The 25,658-nt window shown below is 37.9% G+C and overlaps 1 protein-coding gene across 6 annotated transcripts in view; it reads right to left on the bottom strand.

The window, feature by feature from the left end:
- Positions 1-25,658, bottom strand: part of LOC150079291 (intermembrane lipid transfer protein VPS13D-like) — a 1,618,665-nt gene that overhangs the window by 1,100,963 nt on the left and 492,044 nt on the right. For all 6 annotated transcript variants that reach the window (XM_090383928.1, XM_090383929.1, XM_090383926.1 and 3 more), the window contains one exon: positions 7,530-8,148. In XM_090383928.1, the coding sequence (XP_090240054.1) occupies positions 7,530-8,148 (619 nt within the window). The remainder of the gene's footprint in view (positions 1-7,529; positions 8,149-25,658) is intronic.

A 25,658-nucleotide genomic window follows, 5' to 3' on the forward strand; every position in this document is an offset into this window, starting at 1 on the left:
TGTCCAAATTGCCTTTTAGAAGTATCTGTTTGGTTTTTTGGAAATTTGGAAATTCGTCCAGAACAATGTTCCAAAAGAAAGGGCCAAGGATTGAACCCTGCGGGCAGCCTTTATTCACAGGGCGAGTCAATTCCTGGAATCTTGTGCGTATTGAGACACTTCTGTCTGTAAGGTAGCTGTTTATTACCTTATAGAGGTTTTGTGGGGCATGTGCCTGGCGAAGTCTCCTAAGGACACTAGGCCACCAGAGTGAGTCAAATGCCCCAGCAAAGTCAATGGAGATTGCCAGCATATATTTCTCCTCTGTGTTTTTAACTGTTGTCAATAGGTGGTGCATGGCATCCTCTGTGGAATTGCCCTGCTTAAAACTGTACTGATGGTTAGAATGCAAACCTGCTTCTCTGTAATATTGAGCTAATCAACCTCATCATAGTGGGGATGGTAATTTTTTTTTTTTTTTTTTATGTGAACCCCAAACACGAGAGGTATTAGAACCTATAGTACTTAGTACCGTGCTTGGGTTGGAGACTGAGAAGACGAAAGAAGATATTTGTTGACATTAAACTTGAACTTCTGTAGATTGTAATTTTCAGGAAATACATATGAAGGAAGGTTGTTCCAGAAAACGGCAGTTGAATGAATAAATGAGGAAGATGAAAAGTTGGTTCTGTGGGTTTGAAGTTGGACAGTAAATGGATGTTGGCTGGTGGCGGCACGTGTGCAGACTGTTTTGAAAGAGAGAGCGGGAATTATAGAAGCTAATTCAGAAGAACAGTGCCCATGGAAGTATCTGTAGAAGAGGCATGCAGCAGAAACAGTGCGTCTATGAGACAGCGAGTGGAGAGACTCTGTTAGAGATGAATCATTGATTAACCTAACTATCCACTTCTGAATGGAATCAAGAAGCCTGAGAGAGGTTTTGGGGGCACCACCCCAGATGTGGGAACAATATTCCATGGCAGGGCAGATTTGCGATTTATACAGAATGAGCAGCTGTTTCGAAGAAAAGTAACGCCGAGAGCGAAAGAGAAAACCAAGTTTTGTAGATGCAGAGGAAGCAATATTTGTAATGTGCTTGTGCCAAGAGAGATTAGAAGTCAGGGTAATCCCCAAAAGAGATATATCCTTTTGCCGAGAAATTGGAGTGTCACTAAAGATAAGCATAGGAGCAGAAGAATCCTTTTTGCGAGATATAAGACAAGACTGAGTTTTAGAAGGGTTGAAATCAACTAAGTTGTCTTTGCCCCACTGGAGAATTTCCTGAAGATCGGCATTTAAGGAATTGGTAGCAGATTTTCGAGAAGTTGAAGCTGATTGAGCAGGACAAGGTTTCGCAAAATGGAAAGTTGAATGCAATGTGCTATCATCGGCAAAACTATGGATAGGATTTCCAGTCAATGGAAGAAGGTCGTTGATATACAAGAGGAAAAGAGTGGGGAAAAGAACTGAACCTTGGTGGATACCGGCATTAGTGGAGAACTTAGAAGACAGAGAGCCATCAACCATCACCCTCAGTGAGCAATCAGAGAGAAAACTGGATAACCAATTACTAAAAACAGTTCGCAAACCATAAGATGGAAGCTTGTTTAGAAGACCTTTATGCCAAACACGATCAAAAGCCTTTGAGATGTCAAGAGCAACTACTTGTGTTTCACCGAACCTTTCCATTGAATTAGTCCATAAATGGGTAACATAAGCCAGAATATCTCCAGTGGATCGACACTGACGGAAACCATACTGGTGATCGTTGATCAGACGGAAGGTTTCTAGGTAGTTTAAGAGTTGGCGGTTAATTGATTTCTCCATTACTTTAGAAAGAGTAGAAGTAATTGCAATGGGACGATAATTGGATGGGAGGGATTTGTCACCCTTTTTAGGAACTGGCTGGATATGAGCAAATTTCCAAGCAGAAGGAAAAACACCTTGAGAATAAGAAAGTGAAAAAAGGCGGCAAAGAATAGGAGTAAGTTCAGGAGCACAGGTTTTGAGAACAAGTGGAGAAATACCATCAGGACCTGGAGCTTTCTTAGCATCGAGATTCATCAAAATCCTTCTGATACCTTTTGACGGAAGACCACAGGAGGCATTGAATGGAGTGTGTTGGGAATGGTGGGAGGTGTTTTACCAAGATCATTAATACATGAGCTGGAAGAAAAATGGGATGCTAGTAGGTCAGCTTTATCCTTTGCTGAATTGACAACAGAACCATCTGGTTTGGACAGAGGTGGGAGCAGAGATGGGCAAAAGTTGCGGCCAATAGCTTTGGCAAGGGACCAGAATGCTCGGCTACCATTAGGGCAAGAAGCAAGTTTTCTACTCTTAGCCTGTTCAAACTCTAGTTTGGACTGATTAATAACTGCTTTACAATTGTTGCGAGCTTTGGTGTAGGCAGAAAATGAAACTGAAGAATTAGAAACAAGCCAATTACAATATGCAACATTCTTCTCTTGGACAGCCTTAGCACATTTATTGGAAAACCAAGGTTTAGATAAAGGACAAGATTTTAATGTGGAGTGTGGGATAAAGAATTCCATTCCTTCAAGAATAATTTCACTGACACGATCTGAGCAAACGTTGACATCACAACTTTTGAAACAGTACTCCGACCAAGGAAAAGAAGAAAAGAAGTCTCGCAGGTCATCCCATTTTGCATTCTTGTAATGCCAAACAACATGAGGTTGGGAATAGCCATGAGATAAAGGTTCCATTGGAGAAGAAACAATCACCAAGTTGTGATATGAAGTGCCTAAAGGAGCTCTCACTTCGACCGTGTACTTAGAAGGGTTGTATGTGAGAAAAAGATCAAGCGTATTGGCTGAATGATTAAGATTGTCTGGTATTCTTGTAGGTCATTAGTAATTGCGAAAGCCTCAGCATCTCGACCTGCTGGGTCAGTGTGACTAGAAAACGGAAGCCAGCTGGGGTTGTGAACATTAAAATCACCAAGGAAAATTACCTCACTGTTAGGAGAGTTGGACTGAAGAAAGTAAAGTTGCAACGAGAGGAAGTCAAAGAGCTCCAAGTGATTAGTCAAGTTGGGAGAATGGTAGAGACAACAGATGAATTTGACACAATGAGGTAGAGAGATTTTAAGCCAGAGAAGATCAAAGAGAGGAGATTCCAAATTGCCAAGTCTCTGACAGGGAATATCAGAAGGGACATATGCACAAGTACCACCTTTGAGGCAAAAGGAATCATACAGCAAATAATTTGGGCATCTGAGATGAGCAATAGTTGAATTAACCGATAACTGAGATTCTGTCAGAAAAAGTACATGAGGTTTGGCAGAATGCAAGTAGAAATGGACATTGTTGAGATTAGAATTGAGACGACGTATATTTTTGAAATGAATTAGGAAGTCCTTGGGAGGTTTAGATCTTTTCGCAGATAAGCTTGCTCTATTAGTTTGACAATTCATGGTGTATTCAATAAAAAGAAAAAGTGGGTGGGACATGCTGTATGAAGTAATGAAATTTTTGGATATGGCGTACATGTGGGAAGAATATACCCAGATCCTTGACATAATGTGGCCTCGACAATGCTCCCCGCATACACACTACTCGGACTCCCTCCAGTCACTATCTGGCATAGTAGAGGTAGCAAGATTATACACTAGCTGATCTGGAAGCCTCCTAGAGAGTTACCAATAGGTTCGGTCCGGTGTACTAACTAGCGGCCGGCCTGCGAAAACCATTTTAGAGCTGTACCCTCGAAATGTAAGGAATATTGGATCTCGCCACGACGTTCATCATAACCTCAAAAGTCATCAATCATACTGCATGATGGAAGAGATAGGGAAGGGTTGACCGGAACTTAGCTCTAGAGACTAAACATGGGTTCCACCACTTCAAGCCTCCAATAAGCAAAGTGGTGGTATTTCACCGGTTGATGAGTCATCTTCCACCTAGTACTGCCTGGTAACATAGAGGGGCGGCAATCCTCCATGTGGTGTGGGCGCCACACCTCAACCCCTGCTTACGTTGGTTCACACCTGGGTGGTCACCCACCATGTACTTGTGCATGGGGGTTATACCCAGGATTACTAACAGTCGCACCATCGTGAAGGTGCAAGCAGAGGATTTGGCTGTCACAGACCGTCCGGACTTTGCCGAAATTGGGTCCACTTGACTTGAGTGTCACCCGAATTGGTGGCAATGGCATGATGGCCTGTCCCCACCACAAGATCAATGGTCATTGCTAGACTTACTTAAGTATCAGCACTTACATTTTAAGTTGACCCATGGGGGTATCTGTTATGATGTGTTATTATTTTACTAACCAATTTGACAGGCTGTGTTTCATAGCAGATGAGAGTATTAGCTCCATATAGGTGGAAACCTCGGGGCAGCTCAATGCAAGTTCACTTGAAATTAAATGTATCGTACTGTCAGCCATTTAAATTTCATATAGATGATCTGAAAAATTACATCGACGTTTATAAAAATAGTCTTTTCTTTTTTGCTTCTTTTTCTTTTTTGAATAATCAGGAGATCTTTCAACCAGTGTTCAACAAAAGTCTGTTGCAGACACTGACTGAAAAGGAAAAAAATTGTATTGCTTCCACCTTCCTTGATGATTCTCCATAGTAGCAATATCTCGACAACAAAAAAACATGCATCAATTTATCGCTAAGCGATCCAAGGTTATCTGGGAAAATCTAAATGGGAATGTAGAAAGTGTATTTTTAAAAATATATTGTAATTGAGATTTGGTAGACTTCTATTATATTCACAATTAAGATTTTATAATTATCTCTTCAACTGGAGACCAAAAAAGAGCTCACGATGTATCTTGAGATATTTAGAAGCATCCAAAGGATTTAACACTTTCAAAAATGTTCATCTTTCAGAAGATCTGATCTGCAGACAAAGGAATAGACCACTTTGATTCTGGCATCACTAATGCCTGGAAACTTTAGTTTCAAATATTGAAAGCCATCTCTGTTCTGGTCATAGCTTTTACAAAATTTGTCATTAAACCTAATTTTATGTGAAGCACTGAAAAAAAAACCTAAATATTTCATTCAATCAACTAGTAGCTCATAGACAGCATTTTTTCTTTCCAAGTACAAGTTTCATGAAGGGCAGTGGTGAAGGGAAGGTAAACATAAAATGATCCTGATAACATTGAAATATCTTTGGTTATTGTACTGTACTTTTCTGAACATTAGTTCCTAGTATGTTCTCATAGGATTCTTTCATATGGACAGCATGGCCAATTTGATGTATACAGATGGATGTATTTTTCCTCTGAAGTAGCATAGCCTGAAAGCTCTCTCCCCTAATTCCTAAAATATAGACATAGTTGTATCATTTTGTAGTAAATTCGAAATCCTTCAGCAATGATTCGAACAGCTCTCTCTCTCTCTCTCTCTGTGTGCTTTAGATAAATTTAAATCATGCACAAGATTATTTAATTTATTTTGAGTAATAAGACAAGGCTGGTTAAGGTCTTGATATTTCTATTCTGATTCAGAGCTCGTATGGACTGCTTCCATTGGGTCATCTATGTTTTCCTTTTCTAATAAGCAAGTTTTCTAATAAGAGGACCAGAAACAGGTATTTCATCAATGCAACTAACTGATCTAATCACTGACGGATATTCAGGTACTTAAATTTTTTCTATCTTTTCCATTCCTTCATTCAATTTGTGTTATGCAAAACAGTGATCATGAACTTGATTTTATAGCTCCCCTCCATACTGTGAAAATAGCAAATGACGATGAAAATTAGTGCAGCACATACAGGGATTCCATTTCTTGTCCTGATCACATAATTTGCAGCCAAATAAAGTTCATATCCTATTTTCAAAAGGGACATTTTTTTTTTTTTTTTTTTTTTTTGGGTAGTTGTTGGCGCATCGGCTTCTGTGGCCATAATGCACCTCCCAAGGTTTTTGCAGTACTCTGATCCAAGCCCGAGGCGGGATTCGAACCCGCGACCTTTGGGTTGCGAGGCAGGCACTTTACCCACCCGACTAGCCCGGTCAGCTAAAAGGGGCATTATAGACCGTCTTTGACATGTAATTGTGTAATAAATATGCATAAAAAAAGCGGTTAGGTTAACTAACACCATGACATTTTTAGAACTTCAACTGAAACTAACATCAAAAACAAATAAATCGGTCAACTGCTGAGTGCCAGGCACTCAGGATGAAGGGTCCGCAGTCACAAATGGTCGTTAGTGTAGTATTTCAAACAGAGAGCTTTATGGTAACTGAAAAAGAGTTTCTAGTACCCCAGTTCAGCCTAAAATTGAGGAACTAACAAAAACTTTGTCTATTTGAGTCTTTCCAGTTGTTGTGAATGACAAGGGTGGGAAAAGCGACTCCAACTTCTTCCGATTAAAGTCTTGGGGGAGAAGCAACTGGTAGGTGAGGGCCGTGCAAGACTCTTTGCAGGTGCCTCCCCACCACCACCACCGCCTCAACACTGGCTCTCCGAGTACCTCCTTGCCAGGACAACTCCAGCTTTGAAAATTGTTAAAAAATACTTTTCGTTGCAAAATTTATAAACGGCCTTTATAGATTTATTAACTAACTATTTAGCAACCTTTTTGTCATCAAAAGGACAGTTACTTAGTAAAAGAAGCATACTATCGAGGTTCAATAAAAAATTGTTTTTTTTTTTAATTTTAACACAAAAAGTAAATGATAGATTTCAATCAGAATAGTTTTCCCTTGATAAGAATTGAATAATGCATAGCTAATGTGATTTTTTATATTTTTGGCTCCATTAGAAACAGAAATAGAGGGGGGGGGGGAACAAAAATTACCCACATTTTCCAGTCTGGTGCTGGCATTTTTAATTTTAAAAATATTTTAAAATTATATTTTAAACCTACTCAGTGAGCTCTTTCCAACGGTATATAATAAGCTATAGGTTGGCGACAACATTTTTGTCTCCCCACTTCACAAACAAATTTTTGTCAACAACAATCAATATTGCGTTATGTTGGCCCACATGATTTATAAACCCGTCCAAAATTTCAAGGCAACAGGTTGAGTGGGTCCAGAGATACAATGCTGTGACGCACAGATAGACAACTCAGTTACATTATAATTGTCCTTCATTAGACTATGGACCCTAAAAAAACAGCATGAGTGCACTGTTAAAAATTTGTGGAAGATTTGCTTTGTATATCTGTCTGACAAACAAGCAGCAGCTGAGATAAAATAGTCCAGAAACTGATCAGTGCATCAAGATCGAGAAAACTCCTGCTTCTAGAACTTGAACCAATCAGAAATCCAACTAATATCAACTGACAGACCATAACCTAAATAGGTGAAACTAAAATATGAAATATATTGCAAACTGAGAGTGATAGGAAAATATGGATGGACTGTACATTCAAAATCAGCATTAAAAAGTACATTAAGACCAGCACATTATCTATTGAAAAATTTTTCACTGTTGTTCAAGTGTTATTACTGCATTAGATTAGATCTGACAAGGTAAAATAAGATTATCTAATTTCCAAAGAAATTTATTACTCCTTAAATAAATGCTAATATTCCTACAGAAAACTTACTTCAGGCTAACATCAAAGTGTTGTTTTTCAAATAAAGAAGGAATGTTTGAAGTTGGTGTATGAATGAAAAGTCCAACAGGATATTTCTTGACAGGAGAGATTTCCACAGTGCGTCTGTATAAGTTAGCTGCTAGAGAATCAGTTCTCTTGGTAACAATCCCAATAGCAACCTCAGTAGCAGCACTCTTTATCGAATAAGCCAGTAGTGTCATATATTCTTTAAATTCTGTAGCACAAGATGACAATTCATGAATGAGACGGGGAGAATGGGTATAGCACAGAGATGCCATTCTGGCTGTTATTTCAAGTGTTCCAGGATAGTAAATCGACATATGCCCTTCTGAATTTATTGGTCTTGTTTGGAAGGGAGAGGATAATGGAGATGTACTTGCATTTTTAAGATCAAATCGTGTTATTACGAATGTCAAAGCCTTCTTCTGTATTTCATCATCAATATCAGATTTAGATAAAGTTTGTCCCTCTTGCCCAGGGTAACCCTCATTATATAAATTTAAGGGATCATACCCTACACTGATAATTCTCTGATATTTTGTTCCCTCTGTAATTAAATCTAATACTTGGAGGCCACCTAATGTTCCTTGGATCTGAATGTTTTTACCTGAAAAAAAAAGTAGAAAACAATTTATTAACATAAGAATAGTGTATCACTAAATATTCATTTTGAAAAGAAAAAAAAATTTAATATCATATGAAACCATCTAGTATCCATGTTATTTATCTAGCAAGCATCTTTCTAAGTTTTATTTTTTCTCATTTATTAAACAGAAATTATGAAGATATAATTAAAATATAATATTTTATAAATTATTCAAATTATTAATTTACCTCTTGCTATTCTGTAAATCACTCATCAGCCTTCCTGGAAAAAAGCTATTCTCTCTGCTTGGAATAACACACACAAACACTTTCAACCAAATAATTTTCTGGACCAATTTCACATCTGCTCTTGTCATGTTCAAAACAAACATCAATGATAGGGACATACTAATCCATATTACTTATATATGCATGCACTATAATTACTCTGTATATAGACTTCCTGAAATAAAGGCTAGATTAGTCTTTTTCGGTATGCAGATGTTTCAAAATGTTCACATCCAGAAAAAGATTTCACTTAGCATTAATTGAGGTGTATGATGCAAGAAAGCAAGCAAGCTTATATAGCATCAACCCAAAAAAAAAAAAAAAAAAAAAAACTTCCCATTTCACCCATCCAGTCAATCCAAATGTTTGTCTAGTTCAGCCTTAAATTTATTTAAGCTATCAACTTCCACACCAGATGGAAATCTGTTCAGAAATGCATTTTTCTAAACAATTCTTCTGTTCCTGCTTTAAAGAAATTAGTCTTTATAGAGTAATTTATATTAGTCACTATAGAGATGAGTAACACCTTTTCGAAGACAGATCAAGTAACAATTCGGAAGTGTGTTGCATCACAATGGGAATATGCACTCATCCCTACCTGTTGCAAAATCTGCTCATATTAAAAAATAATACAAAAATGTGAATCATATTTTAGAGATCAAGTAGTAGTAGTAGTGGCATGTGATGCAAGAAAGCAAGTGTATGAGTGTATGCAGCATCAACCAAAAAAAAAAAAAAAAAAAAAAAACACACCATTCCCTCCAAATGCCTGTCTAGTTCCTCCTTAAATTTATTCAACCTATCAACTTCCACAGCAACAGATGGAAGTTTGTTTCAGCAATTAACCACCCGCTGGCAAAAGGCAAATTTCCGCACATCTATTCTGCATCTGTCTTTTCTTAATTTGAATTTATGTCCCCTTAGGTTCGTAATTTGAAGTGGAAGGATCCCATCAGAATTCAGCGTGCACAACCCATTCAAGGCCTTATACACCTCAATCAAATCACCGCGCAGGTGCCTAGTCTCCAGCCACTACAATTTGCAGAACTTAAGCCTCTCTTGGTAAGAGGATCCCTTCATTCCCTTAACCAATCTTGTTGCCCTTCTCTGTACACGCTCAAGTAAATCTACATCCTTCCTAAAATGGGCCTCCAGCCCTGCATGCACCACTCAAGGCATGGCCTGACCATTGCCTTATACAGAGGGACAATCACCTCCTTTTCCCTGCTAGCAAAATTCCTATATATCATTGACAAAATCCCATGACCTTCCCTGGCAGCCTGTCTGCATTGCACAGAAAACTTCATATCTGACTGCACAATTACTCCCAGGTATTTTTCATTTTCTACCACTTTAAGTGTAGTACCACACAGTTGGTACGTTTCTCTCAGATTATTTCTATCCATATGCAGTACTTTGCATTTGTCAAGGTTAAACTTCAGTTGCCACTTCTTAACCCATCTGCCCAAATTATCTAGATCCTGTTACATTGCCATTAACAACCCTGCCAACCTTTGTATCATCTGCAAACTTTGACATTAAGCCGGATATACCTTCATCAATATCATTGATAAATATACAAAACAACAGTAGACCCAACACCTAACCCTGTGGGACTCCACTAATAACATTAGTCCACGTAGAGCAGCACCAATTGATTACCACCCTCTTCTTCTCCCATTTAACCATCCTTTTATCCATTGTAGCAACTTACCCTTAATACCATTCTGCTCCAATTTGTACAATAGTCTTCCATGCGCAACAGTGTAAAAAGGCTTTCCTGAAATCCAAATATATGATATCAAAATAATTTTTTGCTCCAGTTCCTTTGTAACAACATCATAATATCCTATCAAATTTGTCAGACAAGACTTTCCCTTAACAAACCCATGCTGTGTCTGAATTATTGCTGCAGTCTTGTCTAGATGATACTGCAATGCATCTTTAACCAGTGACTCCATCATTTTACGCAGAACAGAAGTAAAACTAACTGGTCTGTAATTACTCGTGTTCCCTTCGATCCCCCCTTTGTGAATTGGGGATACATTTGCACATCTCCAGTCCGTGGGAACCTCCCCTGAGTCCAAGGACGCTCTCATAATTATGGCTAAGGGTTTGCTTAGTTGCTTTGCCGCCTCCTTTAATATAACCGAATAGCTTCCATCCACCCCAGGTGCCTTTCTTATGTTTAACTTCAACAATTTCTCCTCCACTTTGCTCTCAGTTATTACAAATCATTAAGTATCCTGCTACAATTTGATAACCTTCTGCCATTTTCAAACCTTAATAATTCCTCATGTGTGAATGTAGATGCAAAATACTCATTCAGTTTGTTTGCTATCTGAGCAGGATCATCAACAGTCGAACCATCAATGTCAAGTGGACCAATCAGATTCATCCCCTTCCTTTTAGAGTTTATATAAGTAAAGAAATCCTTGCTGTTTTTCTTAGCATCTTTTGCCAAGAATTTCTCATAATCTTCCTTCACCTGCCTAACCTCCTTTGTGACCTGATTACAGACTAGCCATAGGCTTCTGAATCGCTTGATAATTTATATGCATTGCATGCATTTTTCTTCCCTGTCACGAGTCTCATTAGTTCATTAGATAACAGTTCACAGAAGCCTATGATAGATATAAGTTGATCTGTAACCAAGTTACAAAGGACGTTAGGCAGGCGAAGGCAGATTACGAGAAATCTTTGTCAAGGGATGCAAAGAAAAACAGCAAGGAGTTCTTTACTTATGTAAACTCTAGAAGGAAGGTGATGAATCAGATTGGTCCACTTGATATTGATGGTTCAACTGTTCATGATCCTGCTCAGGTAGCTAAGAAACTAAATCATTATTTTGCATCTACATTCACACATGAGGAGTTATTCAGGAAGGGGAATGCCATAGATGAAGTAAACACTGGCAGTGAGCTAGATGATCTTGTAATAATTGAGAGTAAAGTGGAGGAGAAATAGTTGAAGAAAAATACAAGAAAGGCACCTGGGGTGGATGGGATCTATCCAGTTATATTAAAGGAGGCAGCAAAAGAAGTAGGCAATCCGTTAGCCATAATTATGAGAGCTTCCTTGGACTCAGGTGAGGTACCCACAGACTGGAGATGTGCAAATGTAACCCCAATTCACAAAGGAGGATTAAAGGCTGACACAAGTAATTATAGACCTGTGAGTTTAACTTCTGTTCCAGGAAAATTAATGGAAGCACTGGTTAAAGAAGCACTGCAGGATCATCTTGACAAGAATTTAGTTATAGCTCAGACACAGCATGGTTTTGTTAAGGGAAGGTCTTGCCTGACCAATCTGATTGGTCAGGCAAGATACTATGAAGTAGTCACAAAAGAATTGGATGCAGGAAATAACTTTGATATTATATATTTGGATCTTAGAAAGGCTTTTGATATTGTTGCACATGGAAGAATGCTGCACAAATTGGAGCAGTGTAGCATTGTTGGCAAATTGTTGCTATGGATAAAGGGATGGTTGAGTTTTTTTTTTTTTTTTTTTTAATGAAAACCCCAAACACGAAACGTATCAAAACCTATAGTATTTAGTAACGTGCATGGGTTAAAGGAGAAGTATGGGGGGAGGGGGATGCCGGAAACTTTTCTCTAGAGACTAAACATGGGTTTCACCACTTCAAGCCTCCAATAAGCAAAGTGGTGGTATTTCACCGGTTGATGAAAGTCATCTACCACCTAGAATAAGTGGCAGAAGACAGAGAGTGGTAATTAATGGACATTGTTCATCGTGGACTAATGTTATTAGTGGTGTCCCTCAGGGTTCAGTATTGGGTCCCTTGTTGTTTTCTGTATTTATAAATAATATTGATGATGGTATATCAAGCTTAATGTCCAAGTTTGCAGACGATACAAAGGTTGGCAGGGTTGTTAAGGACGCTACTGACGCTATGCTGCTGCAACAGGATCTGGAAAGGTTGAGCAGATGGGCTGAGAGGTGGCAAATGAAGTTTAACATTGACAAATGTAAAGTACTATATATGGGAAACAGCAACCCCAGAGCAACGTGTCAACTCTGTGGTACTACACTGACAGTGGTAGAGAATGAAAACGACCTGGGTGTAATTGTGCAGGCAGATATGAAGTCTCTGAGCAGTGCAGACGGGCTGCAAGAGTAGCTCATGGTGTCTTATCAATGAAATGCAGCAATATTTCTAGCAGGGATAGGGAGGTGATTATTCCCTTGTATAAGGCAATGGTCAGGCCGCACCTTGAGTACTGTATACAGATCTGGAGGCCTCATTTCAAGAAGGATGTAGAGCTGCTGGAACAAGTACAGAGAAGGGCAACAAGGTTAGTGAACAGAATGAATGGTTGCTCTTATGAAGAAAGGCTTAAATTTTGCAAATTGCAGTGTCTGGAGACTAGGCACTGGCGAGGTGATCTGATAGAGGTGTACAAAGCCTTGAATGGTTTGAGCATGCTCAATGCTGATGGGATACTGCCTCTTGCTCAGAATAATCACCTGAGAGGGCATAAATTCAAATTGAGGAAAGACAGATGTAATAGATGTGCGGAAATTTGCCGTTAGCCAGCGTGTAGTTGGTTGGTGGAACAGACTTCCATCCCTTGTCGTGGAAGTTGATAGCCTAAATAAATTTAAGGCTCAGCTGGACAGGTATTTCGAACGAACGGAGGGGTGAAGTGGAAGGGTTTTTTTTTTTTTTGCTGATGCTGCATAAGCTTGCTTTCTTGCATCATATGCCTCTACTAATGCTAATAACCATTTAGGCCTAAACCTTGAATAATATTTCTTAATAGGTATGAAACTTTTAGTAGCATCCATGATTAATTCCTTGAATTCTTCCCACTTAAAATTTACTGTTGGTAACATCGTCAGTTGATCCCACTGTACAGAATTTTAAAACTTTCTGAGACCACTGTAATCACCTTTAAGGAAGCAAAAACCCTTTCCTTTACCCCTGAAGGTAATTATATCTTTAAGTAAATCCCACATCAGTACACTGTGATCACTGCCACCTAGTGGATCCTTTATCTGCAAATTCTTAATACAGTCTGTCCTCGTATAGCACGATAGTTGCGTTCCTAGAAATCCTTGTGCAATGCAAAATCGTGCAATATAAACAACAGGCCCTATGGGAAAAGTAGGGTTATGTGCCGACCACCCAAGATTGAACACACATTTGGAACCAAAATATTACCAAACACAATAAATAATCGGGTAATTTTAATCGTTATAAAATACTTACGTATTTTATAACGATTAAAATACGTAATAAAAATAATATTATATTATAATAAAGTATTTTTAGTATTTTTTAATACTAAAAAAGTATTTTTTACGGATAAAATACGTATTTTATTCGTAAAAAATTTATTATATTAAATAAAATAGTCGTAATAAAATACTTACGTATTTTATAATACGTAAGTATAAATTATAATACGTAAGTCGTAATAAAATATTGCTAATGCTTTTGCTTCTATCGTAAGCAAACTTGCTTTTTGTTTGATTTTCTATCCAAAGAGATGACAGCAGTTCCATCCCTTCCAATTCTTGTGTCTTAATCTAATGGATTTTAATTACACTTTGAGTTGTTCCCGCTATGAAAGTTGTTTTTATTTTATCTGCATTCTTTGTAATTCTCCACGTTGCCTCATTTAGGCCTGTAGCACGTGCAATATCACATGGTCTTTCATTTCGCTCAAAGCGTTTAAGATTTTAATTACACTTTGGCCGACGGGGCTAGCCAGGTGGGTAAAGTGCCTGCCTGGCAAACCAAAGGTCGCGGGTTCAAATCCTGTCTTGGGCTTGGATCAGAGTAAAATGCAAAAAAAACCTTTGGGAGGTGCATTATGACCACAGAAGCCGATGCACCAACAACTAACAAAAAAAAAAAAAAAAAAAAAAATTACACTTTGAGTTGTTCCTGCTATGAAAGTTTTTATTTTCTCTGCATTCTTTCTAATTCTCGTTGTTGCCTCATTTAGGCCTGTAGCACGTGCAATATCACATGGTCTTTCATTTTGCTCAAAGCGTTTCACAGTTTCATATTTTTTCACTATCGACAGTGGTGGACTGGCCATAAGCCTTACGGGGGGAAACCACGGTGGGCCGGAGGCTGGTGTGATTTTGGCCATAAACCGTAATATGAGGCCACTACAAATTTTCCCGGGTAAGAATTTTTGACCCAGTCCGCCTCTGTTTATCGATATTGCTTCTGTTTTTTTTCTCTCTGAATCTGCAGTTTCTTAGCCAGGACGCTTCCTTTTCACACCTTTTAAGTATTTTACTCATTTTTAGGGAATAAAACACAATTACAAACGAGGTGGCACGCTTGATACACATAAACAAAGCTGCGTGCATGTAGCAACTGAATAAACAACACCGTAAAGGCCGAGATACACTATTAACACCTCACATTTTACTAAAGCACATTTCTGGGGGTTACTACCATAAAACAATAAAAACAATTTCCAGTTGCGTTTCTGCTAGTGGAATCTGTTATAAACTGGTAGTAAACTCCATCTAATTGCATTTGCGATTATATCGATAGCTGGAATTGTGTTGGTTTTTACGTTATTATGGTGAAATGTGTTTCCCCTTCACTGATATAAAACACATAAATACATTTTCAGAATCTTCTTCGTTCCTATCGTGTTGCGTGCAGTTGGGGCGATTCCGCATTCGACTGCCATTTCTTGTAAACACAAAGGCGAATCGTGTATAAGCGAATTCGGTTCGTGTTATACAAGATAACGTTCCCCTATTTATAAATCGTGTATGATCGAATTCGTGTAATGCAAACACGTGTTATACGAGGACCGACTGTACATGAATGATCATTGCTGATAACCAGATCAAGAGTATTGTAACCAGATCAAGTATGATCAGTATAAATGGGATATCCATGGAAATTGAAAATAGTGAGGTTCTTTCTTGGTTTGCATGATGTTTTCATTAGGTTCCCTTGTTTTCATTGCGTCTGAAATAGCAGGGAAGTATATCAGCATTACAGGAGAAGAGAATGATCTGCCCGGATTATCCCTTGTTGTTGTTGTGGGAGTTTCTGGCACAAGGGCTACATAGGCCATATTGCACCTATCAAAGTAAGTGAGGGTACGTGTGATAACTGCTCTAGTAGCAATTAGAATCGTTCATGCATTTTAAATCGTTTCAAGTAAGTGAAAAATTCAGAGTTCTGCGTCATTGCCCGTGATGCTGCTGACTGACATAGGGTTTGAGATGGAGCTGAAAGTAGACTGTCAGGCAATGTTGAACAAGCTACATTCAATTAGTAGGTGCTCCACTGAGAGTGGTTGCAAACAGTGTGTGCACTGAGGAGATTCATTTTCTGTGAGCAAAAACAGATGAGTGAGGTGAGTATGGCCGATTTGAGTTCTGGCTAGGAACACTTCTTTTCTATTTTTGCAGAGGCTAGATGTCCATAATTGTGGTTCAGGTTTCAGTTGAAATAGCTTATTGTGGGTTTGCTTTTTCCACAGAAGTGTCCATTGTTCTTTACATATTTTCTGTATATTGTGTTTATAATCGGGATATGGGACCAGATCATTTGATATGGCTATGTTGTTGGAAGGATGCTTTGTAGCGTCATCAGCGCACTCATTTCCAGGAATACCACTCTGACCTGGGATCCAGGAGAAGATAACAGTTAGTTGACTGATGTTAAAAATCTGCTATAGCATCTTTTCCACATTTTTCAAAGAAATCATCATAAGCAGGAGTTAAGGTAATCCACAGGGGTTCCGGATCTTTTAAATCTCTGATGATATTGTGAAAGTTAAAACTCCAGTATTCTGATAGGTTCTGTAATCTGATACCAGTTGGTCAGATTGGTCTCTGTTTGTTTCTATAGAGTGTTGTCCATTGCGGATCGTACAGTAGTCGCCAAATAAGATGAATGGGGAAGGTTTTAATTTTAGCTGAGTAATTCAATAATAGCATCTTTCTTCTGATACTGAGTGGAGGTTCGTGAGCCTCAACATACAGACTTTGAACTGGTGATGTTCTGTATGAACCTAGGGCAATCCTAAGAGCAGAGTGTTGGATGGGTGCAAGACGGGCTAAGGTGCTCTCCCTAGCTGAGTCGTAAACAGGTGCACCATAGTCTAGCCGGGATCTAATTAGAGACCTATATAAGTGGAGCAGTGTATAACGGTCTGCACCCCAGGACATACTAGAGACGACCCGGAGTACGTTCATTTTCTTAAGACAAGTGATTCGTAGGTGTCTGACGTGCTCTTGGAAATTCAGCTTCTTATCAAAAATTATCCCCAGGAGACGAAAGCTGTTCGTGATTGGAAGAGGATGATTGTCCAAATGTAGCTCAAGATCTGGAAGGATTTTTTGTTTGTTGCAGAAGTGGATAGCTGTAGATTTGTGGTTTTATAGTCTGTATCCATTTCATGTCACCATAGTTGAATATTATTTATCGATATTTGTAATTGCCTCTCAATGTAATTTACATTCTGGGAATGACAGGATACTGTAAAATCATCAGCATAGAGATGAGTCGACAGTGTTTTGAATGCTATTTGTAATATTGTTAATTCGTATAGCAAATAAAGTAGCACGGACGACAGAGCCTTGTGGGACTCCTTATTGAATGTATGTTTAAGACAGAGCCTGCCGGTATCGGACTTGGAAAGTCCTGTGGAAAAGGAAGTTTTGAATAAAATATGGTAAATGCCCTTTCATATCTACAGAATGGAGATCCTTTAAGATTCCATAACACCATGTGGTATTGAAAGCTTTTTCTATATCGAGACACACCATGACAAGATGTTGATTCCTGATAAAAGCATTTCTTATGTTTGATTCAGCCTTTATCATGAGATCTAAGGATGATCTATTCTTCTGAAAGCCAAACTGATTGTTGCTGATTAGTTTTCTAGACTCAAGGTACTACATTAATCGATGATGCACCATTTTTTTCTAAAGTTAACGTGGTATCTCGAGTCTAGAAAACTAATCAGCAACAATCAGTTCGGCTGTTTGTACAAAATCAGTTTGTAAAATTTTAGCAGTGAGGATAATGATTGCTGATCTAGATGTTTAAGCATTACACAGTAAATTCCGTCAGGGCCAGGGGCGCTGTTGCAGGAACTATTTATAGATGCTTTAAATTCTGATAGTGTGAGCACTTGATTGTAGGGTAAATGGCAGGTAGTTTGGAAGTTTAGTTTAAATTTCTCAGCATCGGCTTTAATTTTTTGGAATGATGGATGATATGCAATGGAGGCTGGCAATTTTGAGAACACAGTTCCTAATGTATTTGCAATATCTACAGGATTAGAGATCTCCTTCCCATTCCAGTTAAGAATAGGTGCAGGTGATGTAAGGTATTTACCATTTAGCTGCCTGATTTTTTTTCATATTATTCTGGCTTCGGTATCCTTATTGATTGATGAAGCAAATTTTATCCAAGAGTCCTTTTTAGCCTTTCACCTGATGTACCATGCCTTGGCTCTAAGTTTCTTATAATTAATAAGGTTGGCAGTGGCAGTGGTAGGGTATTTTCAGAATAAGTTCCATGCTGCATTCTTTTCTCTTTTCACCTTGTTACAATCATTGTTCCACCAGTGATTGGTATGTCTACGATTTCTTAATTGAGACTGTGGGATGGCAACTTTTGCAGCTGACAGTATCTGCATTGTGATATGCTTCATGACGGATTGATAGCAGTAGACTCAATGATGTGATCATCAAAAGAGACACAACTTTTATATTTTATCCAGTCTGCTTTAGAAAACTTCCATTTCATTTGTGTATCAGTTGTTTTGGAATTGGTGGTTTGAATTCTGCATATTACTGGATAGTCATCACCGTTGAGAGGGTTGTCCAGTGTTGTCCATTCAACACTTGGAAACAGGATCGGAGAGCAGATCGAGAGGTCAATTGCAGATGATGCTCAAGTAGGAAAATGAATGTGCTCAGTAATGTTAAATTCTGCCTGTCTAGTAGTATTTCAATAAGTTCTCCACGTCTGTCTGTGATGGGGGATCCCCATAAAGGATGATGTCCATTAAAGTCTCCTAATAAGCAGGCTGGTGATGGTAACTGCAACTCAAGGTTTTCTAGTTCATGAATTGTACATTGCTGATTGGGAGGGAGATATATTGAAACAATCGTTAAGGCAATGCCAATCATTACACGAGCTGCAACAGCTTCTAAGTCAGTTTGAAGATGAATCTCCTTACAAGGAACCCTTGAGCCTATGAGTATGGCCACTCCACCATGAGCACTGTTTGTCTTGTATTGTTGAAAAAGAGTATAATATTTAACTGACATGGACACTTGAGGTGTTAGATTTGTTTCTTGTAGGCAGATGTTCACAGGATGATAGCGGTCAATTAATTCATATATGTCATCTATGTTGCTGCGAAAGCCTCTGTAATTCCATTGAACTATGTTGTTGTTCATTGTGTAGGTTTTGAATTAGAAGTCGAATCTGTCTGTATTTTAATGTTACTCTGCTTGTGACGGTCAATTTTTATTTTGTCCTTTTTTGAAAAGAATGGACGTGTGTCCATGTCGTCTTCTGCATAAAGATCTAGAATGGGTTCATCACAAGTATTGTTTTCTGCAATATCCATAGATGTGTTATCAGATAATTTCTTTCTAACATGAACTGAATTTTCCTTCTGATCTGGAGTAACTGAATCTGATTTACCAGTAGATGGTATCGAGATCGGGGTATTGTTTGTCCTATCTACTGTTTGGTGTTTTGTTGACTGTGATGCAGGTGATAGCAATGTTTGAGGCCATTCAGAAATTGGCACTTTTGGTGGAACTGATATATCTGTTTGCGTTGAAACTGTTTGGTGTCTTTTGGATGCTTCAGCATATGTACGTTTAGGCATGTTTTGTAGTAGGTGCTTTCCGGCTTCAGGGTACGTGACCTTGTTCTCCACTTTGTATTTCTAGATTTTTTTTCTCCAGCTTCCATTGCTCACACGATCTAGAAAAAGCTGAATGGTTGCCTTTGCAGTTTGGACACTGTGATGATTCGGCATTACAATCAGTATGGACATGTTCTTTTGATCCACAGTTTGAGCAAACTGAATCTCCTCAGCAGACAGTTTAGGAATGCCCAAACTTCTGACACTTGTAGCATCAAATAGGATTGGGGATATAAGGATGAATGTGGCAGTTTAGGTATCCTGCTTTTACTGATGAAGGAAGGTTTGTGTAGAAAAAGTGAGAATGATGCTACGAGTAGGAACAAATTCTCCATCTTTCTTCAGCATTATTCTTCTTGCTTCAGTAACTTTCTGGTCTTGGAGTTCTTGAACAATTTCCTCCTCTTTGACGTTCAGTAGATCCCATTCGGAAATGATTCCTTTGGAGCTATTAAGGGTAGCATGAGGAGATACCTTAGTAGGGACTCATCGAAATGATGCAAGTTTTAGACGACTTGGAATGTTTATGGTTGGTGGTTTCGACTAATATGTCGCCAGATTTCAGTCTTCTTACCATTTTTGGTGATCCGGCTACACTTTCTAAACATTTCTGTATAAAAATGGAGACAAAGTATCCAATGACTGATTCATTAGCGAATGCAGTATGAGGAAAGATGGATATTCCATTTGAGGTACATCTGTTTTCATCCTCTTCCAGGTCTGATTATCAGAGTCATTTTGCTGCAAATCCACAGAAGCAGGATTTACAGTCTTGAGAGGTGGGAAATTTTTGGTTTCATATTTGCTCCTTTTGGCCCTGGAAGGAGAACTTTTCCTTCCAGGTTTCCGGCTCTGCCACGGGGAGGCAGGAGCAGTGCCACGAGGTGACCAAGCGGCTGTTAGTTGTGTTAGTGAGAGAAAAAAAAAGAAACAGAAAGGTGACTTTCCTTTCTGGGCCTTTGCCTACCTCCTGCAGTGCAAAAGAGCTACTCTAATAGAAAATGAGGAAAACGGTATTTAGAACGAAAAAAAAATCTATCTGGCAAAAATTCTTTAGAAGGATTGCTTTAATGAACGCACTAAATCGCTCGGCCACGGAACATTCGGCACCCGGGGCCAATATCCCTTGATTCTAAAAAATAGTCTGCTTCCACCACCCCATATCAAAGCTGAAACTGATCACACAATCTGTTAACACACAGGATCCTCAAGATACTACTTCCATGAATATTCGTGCAATCTTTATTTCCAAAATTGTCTGATGCAAAATTTAAAGGAGGAATAAAATAACTGGAAGACAAAATGACTGATGTGTAGTGAAATGCCTGGCTGTCATTTCACCTTGCAGTGAATGATTTTATCAGAAACACAGAGTAAAAATTACAAAGAACTAAAATTCCATAAAAGTGGGCTGCAGAATGTCAATCAAGCTGCACTTCTTGTTCTCTCATCTGGATTTTTTCAGAACAAACCTGGGTGATGTTTGTGAAAAGCATGGAGAGAAAGATTGCACAACAATATGTTAGTCAATGGATAAGTACAAAACAAGGTGGAATGAAGCTATGATGGGTGACTTTATCCAATTCTTGGTCTGGAATGATCACACTGACCATAAAAGACAAAGGTGTTTTAAATGTACATATTTAAGGAAATTGTTTCTTATTAAACAAAGGACGGTTTTTCTTTTTATTTTGTGATTTTTTTAGCTTATTTTGCTTACTTGTAGCAAAAGATACATACTTTATTCTGTACAGAAAATAAATACTGTTAATAAATCTGATATATTATTTTTCACATTTACTTTTCTTTCATATTTGAGAAAACCATTGATGATATGCAAAAAACTATAGCTGCATTCAGATTCAGCACACCCAAATTCATAAAGAAACACTAAGAAATGATGATAAACAAAACCATTTTGAAAATTTTGAATGGTGTGTTATATTCCCAGCACATCTTAAAAAGTTGTATTTCTTTTTCAGATGTGCTGGGAATATTTTTCAGCTGTGGTGATGGCATGTTTCTAGCACATATGGCTAGCTTACTCTCTAGTTCAAGGTGCCTGCAATATATTCCATCCACCACCATAATAACTATCACACAATCAATCTTTGCACATACATAAAAGTCAACACTTCATTGTTCATTGGAAACATTAGTACCAATGTCTAAATTTAGAACCATTCATGCACAATTTAAATTTATACAATCAAAATCTTATTTTCATTTACTTTATCCTCATATATCATTTCCACTATTTAAGACTCTTTGGAGGGAATGGGGGGGTATTCAGAACATTAAGGCTACTGCTTTGAAATTATACATACTTTGAATAGAATATATATGTCACTGGAATGATATGTATGTTCCATTCAAAGTCCGGTTATCGGGGGTCTTTTCTTCTAGCTTTCCTATTGTTTATATTCCAGATCAATGTTTGTCTTAAACTGAAATAATGTATTGGCTGTTTGCTCTCTCTCTCTCTCTCTCTCTCTCTCTCTCTCTCCCTCTCCCTCTCTCTCTCTCTCTAGGTCTGTTCCAATTTTAAACAGTACAATGACTATAGGGGGGTGAACCAACATTTGTCATTGCCTTCTAATATTTCTCTAATTCTTCCATTATTCAAAATTTATTCAAACTACACAATTCTACAACTCCAGATGGAAGTTTGTTTCAATACTATTACTCTCTGTGTGAAAGCACATTTTTACACATCTATCCTACAACCATTCATTTTAAATTTAGATTTTCTTAAAAAATGTTGATCAATAATACTACAGTAATACCCTGACTTGCGCTACCCCGACTTACGCGAACTCGGAGTTACGCGGTTCTTGATTTTTTCATTTGGTGTATATCTAAAATTAGCTTACCAGTGATTTGGAAGTCAAATCAAAGCTTGGGTGACAGCTTCCGTTTTTGAGGACTGGTTTGGTCACCACTTCATACCCGAAGTCGAACATTATTGCAAGTCTAAACAGATTCCATTTAAAGTGATGCTTCTTATTGAAATGCACCCGGTCAACCTCCTGCCACCCTAATTAATTTTGGCCCACGTGTGAAAGTTGTGTTTTTGCCTCCAAACACAACCAGCTTGCTTCAATCGATGGACCAGGGAGTCATCAAAACATTCAACGCTTACTACACGAGGTGTTCGTTTGCACATCTGAATGAAGTTATGAGACAAAATAGTGAGATATCTGTTAAAGACTTTTGGAAACAATTCAATGTTTTAGATGCCGTAAGAATCATTGAAGAATCTTGGGATGAAATTCACAAAAAAATATTGAATGATGTCTGGAAGTAACTTTGTCCATTTTTTTTCAAAACCGAGACAAAAAGAACGCCAGAAACTGATCATGTCGCTCATGTGATAGAAGAAGTTGTTAATCTTGCCAGGCAATTAGTTTTGGAAGTCAATGGTGATGATGTCAACGAGCTGTTGGATTCACATAGTCAGAAGCTGATAATGAATGAGCTCATAGAGATACGTGAGCAAAACGTCACTGGACTATCCGACACTTCAGACCCAGTTCCACCAGAAAAACACATGAAAATTGCAAGCTTGACAGAAGGTCTCAGCTCAATTGAAAAGGGCTTAAAAATTTTAGAAAACAGACTCCAACGAAGAACGCATTATAGGTACAAAGCAAGGAATAAAAAAATTATTAGCTTGCTACGAAGAAATTATGCGTGAAAAAAAGAAGGCGCTGTGTCGTCAGACCAATTTGTTATATTTTATGAAGCCATCGAAATAACTTTTTTACGTAACCCATTTATTTTTTTAATACATATTTTGTATTAATATGTATAAATAACTGCAATTTTATTAAATATTTTTCTTCTAAACTAGTGTTTTTGTTAGTCCTTGGTCCCAATTAAACAAAATTTATATGTATTTATATGCAAAGTTGTACCCCGACTTACGAGAATTCGACTTAAGCGATTTTCGTCGGACCCACCTATTGCGTTAACTTCGGGGTATTACTGTACTACAGGAAAGATTAGGCTGGCAGAGGCAGATTACAAGAAATCATTGGCTAAGAGAGCAAATAATAGAACCATGGAGTTTTTCACATATGCAAATACAGAGAATTTAAGAGAATATCGGATCAGACTCATGTGTAATGGGTACTACAAAATCTAAATTATCCAGTTGATATACTTTGCATTGATAGCTATTACAGAAGACCCATTGTGGTGTGGAGGAATTGTGCAATTGAAATGTCAGAAGATTATTTTTTTAGAAAAACTTTCAAGCCTAAAGGCAAGTAAGGATCTAGGTTTTCAGGGAATACCAGTAATGGGGGGGGGGGGGGGTAAGAGAGAGTAATGAACCATTAAGTAACAGTTAAGGGCATCACTGGACTTATGAGAGATTCCCTTGAATTGGAGAAAGGCCAAAGCATTGAGAATACATTAAGGACAAAGTAGATAACTATCAAACAATGTAATTTCAGTGGTTGGGAAAATTTTCGAAGCACAATTAAGAGCGCATTACAGGATCATTTTGATAAAAATGGAATTCTGAAGGAACACATCATGGTTTTGTAAAGAAAAAATTATTTTTCACCAATTTGATTAGCTATACTGACAGAGTTCCTCATGAACCAACTGTAGGAAATAATTTTGACATTGTTTACTTGGGTTTTAGAAAAGCATTTTACTCAGTCCACAAGTGAGGTTCCTAAATAAGTTGGACCATGTTGGAATCACAGGGAAAAAAATCCTTAGATGCATAGCACTGTGGCACAATTTAATCTCTAGTTCAGCTGCAGGGAAAGAGATGTGATTAATGGATACTCTTCAGATTAGATTAAAGTTTTCCACAGGGATTAGTACTAGGCCCACTGTTGTTTCTGGTTTCTTAAATAATAACAATGAAGGAATAGTGGGCATGATGTCAAGATCAAATAGTGAATGATCAGCATCAAGTAGAACTTCTTCAGGATGACTAAGGTAGGTTTCAGGTATAATAAGAAAAGCTGAACTTTTTTTTTTTTTTGCAGCAAAAAATCTTGGGTTTCCTTGCACCGTGACTTTAGATAATCTGATTATCTCTTCTTTCATAATAGTTTCATAATAGTTTCTGCTAAGTTCCCAAACTGAAATTAACAGAATTAATACTGTAACACATCTAGTCTACTTTATTTTGAATTATACTGAGAAGTAATGGAAATTTCTCCAAAAAAAATTTTTTATTTTAAGAATTATCCAATGCCAATTAACTGAATTTTTGCCAACTCAGCATTCATAAGCATATCACTCCACACCAACCTTCAATAAGCTTTCTGCATCATGAACACTTACAGCAATAAAGTTTGTTTGTTTGTTTGTTATTTGGATTTTAGGAGCATTAGCAACTAAGACCAACCATATTGCTCCGGGAATATGCGGTGGTCATTCCCTGACCTTTCCGCATCCTCCGTATTTGGTGGGCACAGGCTCGAACCCCGGTCTAATCAAGAAGTGTGTGCTATGCCCTGCCCAGCAATAAAGCAAGAGGAGAGACGGAAAAATTTTTCTTCAAGAGATAAATCAAAAAGTAAAAGCATAATTACAGATGCAAAAAAGTTGCCTTTAATTTGAGGTACCATTTTGATACATACAATCCACCAACTTAATGCATTTTGGACAGCACAAATGGACAAAGAAACCTTTTTTTTTTTTTGTCAGCAAAAATAGCCTAAGAAACATTTTCTCGGCCACCATATAGAGCATATATGCTTGGATTATATAGTGTCAATGTTATAAACTAAAAAGCATTCAGACTGCCCTCATACTGACACAATGAATACAGGAGCAGATCCTCCTTTCCACGATCTTGACAATAAAGCTGTCCTATATTTAATCAGGATCATACTTCTCATGTAGTCTGTTATAATCATAAACTTCCAACTAACCTACCAAATTTATACGTCGCATTCTTCAATATATCAAGAATGCCCACTGCACAATACAATTCCTCTGGCTGAGGCATAAAACATAGCACCATAATCTAGTTTGGGTCTGATCAGAACATAACATAAAAAACAGTGGTATACAATTTGCACCAAACACCAAAGATATTGTTTGGGAGAGATTTAATTTCTTTAAGCAAGTGGCATGGATGTATTAAATATGATCCAGGAAAATTAACTTCTTATTGAATAGGCTTAGAAATTTTATGCATTTACTATTTTTTGATCAATTTTGGGTATGACTGGTTGAGGACTCAGTCATAATTCAGGCTGGATGTAATGATCACTTACAACAGAAATGAATTGCAACTATCTTATTTTATTTAGTTATATTTAGAGAGTCACTAATCACTGTTTATTTTAAGAATATAAGT

This window comes from Mastigoproctus giganteus, chromosome 10 (assembly GCF_048544385.1).
Source record: "Mastigoproctus giganteus isolate SK-2022 chromosome 10, ASM4854438v1, whole genome shotgun sequence".
Classification (NCBI taxonomy): domain Eukaryota; kingdom Metazoa; phylum Arthropoda; class Arachnida; order Uropygi; family Thelyphonidae; genus Mastigoproctus; species Mastigoproctus giganteus.